Raw genomic sequence first — 11200 nt, forward strand, 5'->3', positions numbered from 1 at the left:
ATTCTTTTGCGATGACGCGACTCAGTGACATGTGTGTCATGTAGTGGCCGAGCTTATCTTTTTGAGATTGCCATGTTCAAAGATGTTGTGACTAGGTGAATATCGCGGTCAACGTCGGCAAACATGGGAAGGAGGATAAGCTAAAACACTAGAGTGCGGTGTAGAAATAGAGGCGTAGACACATGAAGGATGGGGTATTGAGCAATACTTTTTAAATTATGGGGGTGTTATTTTTTTTTCCATTGCAACCCACGGGCAAGTTTCGTACTAGTCCTAAAAAAAATCCGTGAAAATGAAAACTTATCCTCTTATCTTGCCGGCCGCCTTCCTCCGCCTGCTACGCCGCACGCCCACGCCTCCCATGACCGCTCCGAATCTCAGGCACGCAGCAGCTCGCCATCCCAAGTCGCCGACGCCCAAGCGGCTGCTCGTCCGCCCCGGATTTCCCCCTTCCCGCTATCTGAAATTGCAAATCAGCGAGTTTCTACCGAACGCCCGGACCTCACCTGCAGGCCCCCGGCTCCAGCCGCCCAAATCTCACCTAACCCTCCACTCACCCACCTGCGCCAGCTCTAGAGAAGGAGGCGCCGGTGAGCGCACGATCGATCTAGTCCGTTAGGTGGGGAGCAGCCATGGCGGGGCACGGGGAGGAGGAGCCGCCAACGACGGGCAAGGTCGGAGGCGACAAGCTGATACTGCGGGGGCTGCAGTTCCACGGGTTCCACGGCGTGAAGCAGGAGGAGAAGACGCTCGGCCAGAAGTTCGTCATTGACGTCGACGCCTGGATGGACCTCGCCGCCGCCGGGGACTCCGACGACATCTCCCACACCGTCAGCTACAGCGACATCTACAGGTGCACTACCCCGCCCCCGCCCCGTCTCAGTCTCATCATGGTGCTGTATAAATTCAGTCCACCTTGTCACTGCTCATCGATCGACCTGCTTGGCGTCGCGGTACAGTTAGCTCACCATCCGTTCCGTATCAGAGAATGCTGCCATGCGTACGTTCACAGTGATTCCTTGCCGAACGTTTCGATTGCTATGCACCTCAGAACTAACTCTGCGGTTGGTACCCTCGACCTGTAATTAGTCCATTATATATGTATATGTTGCATTTCCAGAGCCAAAATATTGTTGGCAACGGACCGTATCGGATGGTATGACTGCGGTGGGAGTAGTTTGGCATAGACTAAATCAGAATACTGATGTTTTCGTGTAATTTACCAAGCAGTGTAATTAGATTCATCTTGTCAGCACAGTGTACAATCTCTGAGTGGATCAACAGTAAGCTAATCCCTTCCTTTTGGCTTCCTGATACCAAAGTATGTCATCCTGCAGGATAGCCAAGGGTGTAGTAGAAGGTCCGTCCCATAACCTTTTGGAGTCGGTGGCTCAATCGATTGCCAACACCACGCTGCTCAAGTTCCCTCAGATCTCTGCTGTCCGAGTGAAGGTCGGGAAACCTCATGTCGCGGTGCAGGGCGTCGTGGACTACTTGGGAGTGGAGATACTGAGGCACAGAAAGGCATGAGCTTCAGCAGAACTTCATTTGGGAAAGCCTGGCCAAAATGCCCCCTCAGAATTGCAGTTGAGCTGATTTCTGTGTCTCATCTATAAACGTGCTGTTGATTGTCTTGTTACTCTTCGGCTGATGCTGAAATTGCCGCAATCACGGGAAAAAGATTGATAGTGCTACGTAATACTAGGTTTTGCGCAGACTGAAATAAAGGTCATCTTGCGAGTTGCGACGTGCATATAGGCTCTGAATATTTCTAGAGAAAAGGCACTCCATGCATCATACATAATGCAAAGGACATATCACCATATCGAGCTGAAACGGAAGGACGGATACCTGGCAGCTAAACAACAAGAACGGAAAAAGGGGCGTCTCCAACGCCATCACAAAGCCTCCCACATACGATTCGGACCACGCGGTATGGATATGTTTTGCGTGGTTCGGATGTGTTCTATCGTCTAATGCTTGCGGTCTTGTATCAGTCCGTCAAGCGGTCTGGATGCACTTTTTCTCGTAAATTGGAAGTAAAGTGGGGGTGGGGAGGGCTTTGCGAGAGTCTGGGCAGCAGTTACGTAGGACTTTGCACCTTCGGTCCACTAAAAAATCCCCTCTCCCGGTCCTATTCTACTACACTCCGCCCCTTCTCCCCTTTGCTTCGCATCCGCACCCTTTTTCTCCTCTGCCGACGCTGCTCTCTAGCCGCCACATGGGCATTGCAAGACCTCCGCAACCAGCACTGGCGCGCCCACTCACCTTTCACGGCGACGTCGTCCATCCAAGACCTGTTCATAGCCAGGTACATTTCCCCTGTCGACGACATCCATAGCGGACACTACGCATGACAGGTGTTCAATCAAATGTCATTGAACTTATTTTGGAACACCATGTCGTTTTTTATAGTACGAAGGATGGCGGGGTACTTGACTATGGAGAATGAGTTGTTGTGCGATGCGTGGTTGGTCGTATTCGCGGATTTCGTAGGCAGGAGCAGAAGGGGGCTCTTTTGGTAACACGTGCATGATTCGTTTCACGCGCGAAATCACATTGCGCCCTACTACATGTAGATCATCCAGCAACGCAATGTGAGGTGGTTATCATATCGATGGTATGTCATCTAGACCACCATCATCAAGTATTGTGACGCGGTTGCTCGGCTGGAGTCAAGGTGGCCATTGCGTGCGACAGCGAAGGAGATCATAATTTTTGCTTCTTCTTGCTTAACTTGTCAATTGAACCATTCATTCACTCAATGTTACTCTACACGTTGAAGGGGCAGTATATGTGGGACGACATGATCCGTTATGATAACTTGTTTAACATCTGGTTAATCTCGTTGAATTTGAACAACTGTTGTACTAGACTTATTTGCATGCTATGTATGGATGGTTTCTACTATATTCTATCCGAACTTCGATGAATTCCGTTGGGTTTGCGTGAATTACGTTCAGTCTATTGAAATGTGGATTGAAATGTAAGCGGGTAGTTTTGGATGGTCGGCTCCCGCATTCGTGTCCACGGACTGGTTCCCTATCTGCGGATGGATGCAAGAGCAATCAACATTGAAAATGCCCTAATACTAATCGACCCTCGGATTTATGGGTATCTCAGATGAAACAAATTGCTCCCGGAAGTCAACGCAACGATAGAGTAAACAAAATGAGCCAATAAAAAGGCCCAGCTTTATAAACGAAGGAAACAAGCTTTAAAAATCGAAAGGAAATTTGCATTCAACTTAATTAACAAAAAATGTCGTTTCTTTAATAACAAAAAAATGTAGAATTCCTGCTACAGGAGAATATAAGTGACCAGTTAGTGGGTTTGTCCTTGAATAAAAAGTTTAATGTAATTTAAAAATATCGCAAGGCGGAGGTGGATACACGGCGGTTGCAACGCAAAAGCGCCATGGCCCAGGATATTTGTCGCGGTGGCTGGACCGACTTTCTCAACAGCCGCCCAGATGTAATGACAAAGATGACGGCGGCGGCGAGGATGGTCGGAGTGGCCTCGGAGGCCAGGCCTACAAGATCATTGTCGACTATTTAGTTTAATTTTGAGTAGTTTAGACGTAACATTTATTAAAGTTGGTCAAATTTGCATGTAATATATCAAAGTAGTCTAAATTTTGTCAAATTTGCGTGTTTGGAATCTTTGAACAGAAGAATTTTTTGGGGACATCGTTGGATGACCAGAGGGCTCTCTAGATGTCTGTTTATCTAGCGATCCGCACTGCAGATGCCTTAACACCGGGAAAAGAGTGAGTTGAGTTCTCAGATCATGTGTTGTTGTCGCTACCGAGAGAATATTTGGGTTGAAAGCACGGGAGGTTTGTTAAAAGCCAAAACCAAAAGAATAAGAGTTGAAGAGGAGAAAAGGACGAGAAAGAAGAGGACGAAGATGAAGATGGACCAAGAGAGCACCCGCCGGGAGAGAGTGGTTCGTACACTTGCAAATGTGATGGAAGGCATCATTACTGATTAATAACGCCTGGCAATCATTTCCTCCGCACTTAATTGCTCCCTCTGCCAAAGAAAAGAGATGATCATTACACCCCATGCAAAGAAGAATCGGATTGTTCGATTAATTCCATGCATGCTTTGGGGTCAAGCAACGTTACTAAATTCGCGCGGCCCGTTTATTCACGCCATATCATATACGGCTGGTCGTAATGATAGTAGCATAGCTAGTATCATGCATACCAATTAGATAATTTTAATGATATGTCATAGCATTAAATGAAAAAAAAGATGATGGAGTATCATATCATGATACCGTATCATAATAAATGTTATGCTACTTTGTGTTATGCATGGCAATAAATAAAATACTACATGATACTATGCATTAGGAAAGTAGTATCATACACTAGTAACATATGCATGATACTATTATATGATACTCTTGTTACAACCAGCCTACTAGTACGTGCCCAGTAATGCACCACGTGGCAGTATACAGGATCAAATGCGGCAAATAAATCCAACCTATATTTGCTCATTCTGTCCGTTTCCGGAGGGAAACACCTGCAAAATATCAACGTGGTACCTACTCCCGTCGACACGGAGTACCTGCGCATTCAGTAGGAGTAACAGCTAGCGTAGTATACTCGTGAAATAATGCAAAGCAGAGTGAGACGAGGAAGAGGGAAAAGGAAAAAGAAAAAGAAAGGGGCAAAGCTCTCTGCCGCACAACTTGGGTTCCGAGATGAGATGAGACTGAAACTCTCCTTCTCCTTTGACTTGTCTTCCCCATCTCTCTGCGGGGCCAGCTAACGAACACCGAGAAAGCAGCGGAAATCAAGCCCGGTAAAAGATATTCACCAGGAAATGAGGAAGGAAAGAAGGGAAAGCAGAGAGAGTGTGTGAGTGAGGTTCCTTCTTCTCCGAATCTTTTTCTATACTCCGTACTACTACTACTACTAGTACTAAACAAGAAAGAGAAATCTCCAGCCTTGTTCTCTCCCTCTCCGTCTGCGGCGCCATCAGGAAGAAACTAGGGTAGGGGGAAAGGCGGAGAGAGAGGGGAGGGGGCCATGCCCATGGTGAGGAAGCATGGATGGCAACTCCCAGCACACACATTCCAGGTCAGAATTCCACCTTCTTCCTTGCTCTGCTAAAAAGATGCGGCCGTCTACACTAGTACAATTTCAATTACGGGAGAGGCTTCAACTCCCTTCCCTTGCAATGCAAGCGCCGCGAGAAAGTTGCGGCCTTCACTTCAGATCAGTTGCCAGAATTCTGTCAGCGCTTCCTCTTCCACTCCCCTTCTTTTGTGTGCCTAATACTCATCTAGATACATTCTCTTTTATTCATTTTAATGACAAGTATTTTCGGACATAGTAAGTATGTACTGGTACTATTTAATTGGACCTCGATCTCTAGGGCGTAATGCTCCTTTTTTTTAGCAAAAAGCCAGGGGGCTGTATCAACTGTTTCAGCTTGGGGCTAAAAAAAAGGGGAAATTTGGGCCGACTATCTAGGGCAGGCTGCTTTATAGCCCCTGATTCCTCCATCTACTAGGCATGAACCTGTGGCGTGTTCCGTGATCTTCCGTTTTGTAATCTTCAAGTGGGAATCCACTTTAGCATCGTCCTAAAATTTTCTATTTATATCTGGATGACCCCCCCTTTTCTAATTATGGATTGATTTCTGGTACTACATAGAAATCAATTGAACTCATCTCCTGCAGAAATGTCTTGCCATGGCATTGGTTAGTTCAGGGAATGTACTGTTGTTTAATGAATTACTTCCAACTTTTCTCCAATATGCTATTCCAATGAAATCAGTACTGTGCTAAAAGTGGAGACAGAACTTGCTACCTGTAATGCCCTACATATACAAGGCCTTATTATGATGTCAGAAAGTAATACATTTATGCCATGGTGCATTTTTATAAGTTCTGCTATCGATAGCCAGTCATATGCCTCTACTTGTTTTCTTAGTCCACCTTTTTAGGTTCCTCATAGAAAATTCAAATATGTCTGAATATTGTCAACTTTCATACTTTTGGACAGGGGAATGGCTGAGTTCTTAATCTCTCTTTTTTTAACAGATCGTTGCAATTACTGTTTTCTTCCTTCTGGTGGTTGCATTTTATGCCTTCTTTGCACCGTTTCTCGGAAAGCAAATCCTTGAGTATGTCGCAGTCGTTATCTACACTCCTGTGGTAAACCTACCATACTGCACCTATATTGCATTTCTTTCAAGGATTGTTACTTGTGCTCTGCATTTATTGTTTCTCCTTCTCACGGCAACTCCATCAGGCATTCGCTGTCCTCATCCTGTATATCCGGTGCACTAGTATAAACCCTGCAGATCCTGGGATCATGTCAAAGTTTGACGATGGCTATGTCAATGCACCAGAAAGTAATACTGGCTTGCAGTGCACCAATTTGCCTGCAAAAACTGGCATTGCTACTGGAACCAACTCCCCAACATCTACTTGTAGAAGCTCTCTAGATGGGCGTACTAACCATGGAGGTTTGGCTGCTGGAGACACAGATATAAATATAAGAATGCAACCACTAAGAAGATCAGGGTGCTACTTCGGAGGCTTTATTTGCGCTTTGTTTGTTAAGGAGGATTGCAGGAAGTCTGATGATTCAGAGAATCAAGTTGATGCAGAAGATGCACTGTTTTGCACACTATGTAATGCTGAGGTACACTCCCCAACATATATGTGGATGTTTAAGTTTGAACAGTTTGATTGCTCTTGTCTTGGATTAAGGGTATGTTTGATTTGTGTCCAAAACCAACCCCCCAATTTTTGTCATGGCCCGATTTTTTTTTTTGTCCTTGTTTGGATGGTTGCCAAGTTTTTGGCATGCCCATGCCAACCTGCCCTCTCTAGTTCATTTTTCTTGCCAACATTGGCCAAATCGTGGTCAAGCAAAACCTTGGCAAAAGTTCTGGCTAGCCAAAAATTTGGTAGGGTGTACTTTGGCTCAAAACCAAACATACCCTTAGTCAAGAGGTCCTATCTGTTTTAGCTGCTGCACTGACTTTGCTAGAAGTGAAAAACTGAAAACTTGTGCTGCCGGATCTTGCTAACTTACACACAAAAGCAGGCCAGATGGGCTTGGTTTATTTCTAAGAAATAGCGAGAAACTTGGCCGCAGTATACAGTAGATGTTGCTAATCTTCGAAGAGATCGTTTCAGGTTCGCAAATTCAGTAAACATTGCAGAAGTTGTGACAAGTGTGTGGATGGATTTGATCATCACTGCCGGGTATTTGCTACAAAAAACCATATTTTCTTCAGTTTTAATTTGCATACCTGATTTCTTTTGCATCTACTGCAGTGGCTAAATAACTGTGTTGGACGCAAGAACTATTTCACATTTTTTGCTCTGATGACTACGAGTCTCCTCTGGGTCTGTAAAGTGCCTTACCTATTACCTATTTTTCACAGTAAATACGGTTTTAACATCATATAATAATTTATTCATCTGCTTGCTAGCTAAATCTATTTATGATCTCCTGTATGACAGCTTGCTATTGAAGTTGGAGTAGGCATTGCTGTTCTTGTTATGTGCTTCGTCAACACGAATGCAGAAAAAATTATTCAAGACAAGCTTGGGAATGGATTAACTCGTCTTCCGTTTGCAACTATCGTAGTAAGTTGTCATTCTTTATTGCTGTAGGTATTAAATATGGGAGGCCATGATTAGACGCCTATAACTGTATAGCTCTGAAAGAATTAGTTCAGTGTGTTCCTCTTTTCATCTTTTTTTTGGGGGGCTAGAACTGTATACTGAAATGTGTATTTCTGGTGTGCAGGGAATATTTACTCTTCTTTCTCTAGTTGCCTGCGTACCTTTGGGAGAACTCTTCTTCTTCCACATGCTATTGATCAGAAAGGTTGTCTCACAATTCCCACCGAGTGTAGCATGTATTTAAAGGTCTTGTTTGATTGAATTGTTACATTCCTTGGTCTGCCTGCATCAGGGGATCACCACTTATGAATACGTTGTTGCGATGAGAGCTATGAGTGAAGTGCCTCAAGATGAAGAGGAAGATGAGAGAGCAAACATTATTTACTCCCCAACAAATTCAGCAACTAGTGGGTTCAGCGGCGGAAGTTCACTTGGTCTTCACTACAAGGGTGCATGGTGCACACCTCCAAGGATTTTCGTTGATCAGGTAATATTGGTGAATTTTGAACTTGCTAAATAGTCCGATATTATTATATCTTGGAGGGTTCAGTAAGAAATTGTGCAAAAAATGTGTAATAAAATTTTTGGAGGCATTATTACTGAGTTTTGCTGTATTGTTGCCAACAATGACACAGGATGAAGTTATCCCACATTTGGAGCGTGGCATGGCACCATCTACCGTCGACCCTGATGCCACTGGACATGCTGAAAGACCAAACAAAGCCAAGAGGCAAGTCAAAATCAGTGCCTGGAAACTTGCAAAGCTGGACGGCAATGAGGCGATGAAAGCTGCCGCAAGAGCTCGGGCATCGTCCTCCGTCCTCCGGCCTGTAGGTGCGCGTGGCCCTGGCTCCACTGGCAACTCTCATCCTCAGAGTATCGCGAGCCAGGATGACTACGAGACCGGCACGCAGAGTGCTAGTAGTTTGAGCAGCCCAGTCCACATCCAGAAGCTTGCACCTCGCACCCAGATGAATGTGCCGCCGCCTCGACCGCCGGAGAGGCCTGGTTTTCCGACCACGCAGGCAACCAACCCAATAATGTTCCGGCCAGCAACATCCTACGCTCGCGAGAACCGAAGAGCGTCGGTTGTTTGGGATCAAGATGCTGGTCGGTATGTGTCTGTGGCATCCGCACCTGCAAGACCTGGGGGAGTTGCTGCTGGTTCTTCTACTAGAGCGCCACGTTTCTTGGAAAACCCAAGTGGTGGCAGAAATCTTGCGCCAATGAGTGCCTCTTCCTTGGCATTACCATCTGGACAGCCGTCTGAGAGACTGGCCTACTCTGGACAGTCGATATTCTTGGGCGGGCCGGTTCTGGGTGCTGCTGCTGAATCTCGAACGAATGAGGCCAACACAAGAGCACGGCCGGATGACAGTGGGGAGCTCAACGCCGATCAGCACCATGCAAGGGGGAGTGGGGAGAGGGGGCCAACGGCCGAGTCTTTCCCACCGGGAACATTTCAAAAGAAACCACCATTCAACAGGTGAAGCGCAAAGAAGCGATTACGGATGACAGCGAACCGTCCTGCCAGATCATAGCTGCGCCATGAGGACATGCCAAGATATGTGAGCAATCACAGGTCCAGTGACTGCAGCTGCAAGCCTAGAAGACTCTGCAGGTCATCTTTGGGGATCATTTACTGTCAAGTTATGCATCTGAATTGAGCATAACATTTCTTTCTCGGAAGACCCAGTGACTTATGAAACAGAAATCAGGAAACAAAAGCAGAACAGCCAGTTGGCTTCGGTGTAACAATTTTTGTTCCCTCATTGTGGTGCTCGGTAGCTTCGTTTAACAGGGAAATTAAAACATATCATGATATCTAAGAGCAACTCCGATGAGGCGACCCATTTCGTCTGCCGCCGTCCGTTTAGGTCGGAGCGGACACAAAAGTCGGCCCAACGCGCCGACCCAAACGGACGTGCGTCCGCTTTTCGTCCGTGGGCGACCCATTCCCGGCCCATTTTTGAGCCGGATTTGCGTCGGCGCGGACACGCGATGGACGTGTGCACGCTCGCCTTCTCTCCCCTGGCCCGCTGGTCGGTGGCTCATTGGCCTCCCCCTCACCCCCAACCAACAGCAACCCTCGCCCGCCTCCTTCGCTGCCGACGCCGCCGCCCTTTTTTGCCGGCGACTCTGCCAGCTACCGCCGCCTCCACATCCGCCCAGCAACGCCGCTCACTCCCTCCGTCGCCCGCCACCGCCGTCTTGCCGCCGGGGAGCAAACTGCTTCCCACCGCCGCTCCCCCCACCGCACAGCCGCCCGCGACCAAGAGGCCGCCTCGCTGCCCCGGCCAGATCCTCACCGGCACGCTCGTCGGATGCCGGCCCACTTGTCGGACGCCGGCAGGGCAGCTAGCTGGTCCGTGCGCGCCGTGACTCCCGTCGCCGGCCATCTCCTTCTTCGACGCCCGCAAGTTGTTCGACAATTTGCCAAGGTACGAAAATGGACTTCGCCGACGAGTTCATTTTCCACAATTTCCTTTACGACTCCGACGATGACGACGAGGAGGAGATATTGGCTGCCGTGTTGGTCCATCACCACCTCAACAACCAGCGGCCGTTGTTCCGTGGCTCCATTCCGGGCCACCTTCCGACGTTGAATCGCAACCGAGAGAGCGGGCATTTCCTTCTTTGTAAGGACTACTTTGATGCAACAAACCCGTTGTTCAAACATCAAAAATTCCGCCGCCGTTTCCGTATGAGTAGGCATCTTTTCAACCGTATTAGAGAGGGGGTGGTCGGCTATGATGACTATTTCGAGTGCAAAGAGGATGCCGTCGGCAAGATTGGTTTCTTCTCTTATCAGAAATGCACCGCCGCCATCCGAATGCTTGCATACAGAGTGCCCGGTGATCTCATTGACGAGTACGTCCGTATGAGTGAGTCTACATGCCTAGAGTCCCTGTATAAGTTCTGCAAGGCTATTATTGCTGTGTTTGGCCCCGAGCACTTGAGAAAGACGACAACTGAAGATACAACCCGTTTGTTGGCGATGAATGCCAGAAGGGCTTCCCAGGGATGCTTGGCAGCATAGACTGCATGCACCGGGAGTGGAAGAACTGTCCTTCTGCTTGGCAAGGGAAGTATAAGGGACATGTCAGGGCTTGCACTGTCATATTAGAGGCCGTGGCGTCTCAAGATCTCTGGATCTGGCACTCTTTCTTTGGCATGGCTGGATCACACAATGATATCAACGTGCTTCAGCGCTCGCCGGTGTTTGCTAGGCTTGCCGAAGGCAACAGCCCACCGGTGAACTTTACTGTCAACGGACACAACTAGGACAAAGGATACTACCTGGGTGACGATATGTATCCTCGATGGACCACTATTGTCAAGACAATACCCAACCCTGTCGGAGAGAAGAGGAAAAGATTTTCCCAAGAGTAAGAGAGTGTTAGGAAGGATGTCGAGTGTGCCTTTAGTGTTTTGCAATCTTGATGGGGCATCGTTCAGTATCCTACTAATACCTGGAGCATGCAGAAATTGTGGGAGGTGATGACTGCTTGTGTGATCATGCATAATATGATCG

At 47.4% G+C, this 11200-nt stretch overlaps 2 protein-coding genes across 5 annotated transcripts; both read left to right on the forward strand.

Moving 5' to 3' along the window:
* Positions 1 to 303: 303 nt before the first annotated feature.
* LOC125521727 (dihydroneopterin aldolase 2-like) lies at positions 304 to 1753 on the forward strand. Of its 2 annotated transcripts, none has more exons than XM_048686791.1 (2): positions 304 to 853; positions 1323 to 1753. In XM_048686791.1, the coding sequence occupies exons 1-2, from the start codon at positions 633 to 635 to the stop codon at positions 1528 to 1530; spliced, it is 429 nt and encodes a 142-aa protein (XP_048542748.1). In that variant the 5' UTR covers positions 304 to 632; the 3' UTR covers positions 1531 to 1753. The 2 variants fall into 2 exon arrangements, with proteins under 2 accessions (XP_048542748.1, XP_048542749.1); XM_048686792.1 differs by having other exon boundaries at positions 312 to 853; positions 1338 to 1753.
* A 2892-nt stretch (positions 1754 to 4645) lies between these two features.
* On the forward strand, positions 4646 to 9500 carry LOC125518867 (probable protein S-acyltransferase 19). Of its 3 annotated transcripts, none has more exons than XM_048683744.1 (10): positions 4646 to 4882; positions 4962 to 5095; positions 6064 to 6177; positions 6275 to 6670; positions 7171 to 7239; positions 7312 to 7383; positions 7501 to 7626; positions 7790 to 7870; positions 7958 to 8152; positions 8301 to 9500. In XM_048683744.1, exons 2-10 carry the CDS (start codon positions 5045 to 5047, stop codon positions 9153 to 9155), a joined length of 1959 nt encoding a protein of 652 aa, XP_048539701.1. In that variant the 5' UTR covers positions 4646 to 4882; positions 4962 to 5044; the 3' UTR covers positions 9156 to 9500. The 3 variants fall into 3 exon arrangements, with proteins under 3 accessions (XP_048539701.1, XP_048539700.1, XP_048539702.1); XM_048683743.1 differs by having other exon boundaries at positions 4653 to 4877; XM_048683745.1 differs by having other exon boundaries at positions 4653 to 4873.
* Positions 9501 to 11200: the final 1700 nt, after the last annotated feature.

Source organism: Triticum urartu, chromosome 7 (genome assembly GCF_003073215.2).
Source record: "Triticum urartu cultivar G1812 chromosome 7, Tu2.1, whole genome shotgun sequence".
Lineage (NCBI taxonomy): Eukaryota > Viridiplantae > Streptophyta > Magnoliopsida > Poales > Poaceae > Triticum > Triticum urartu.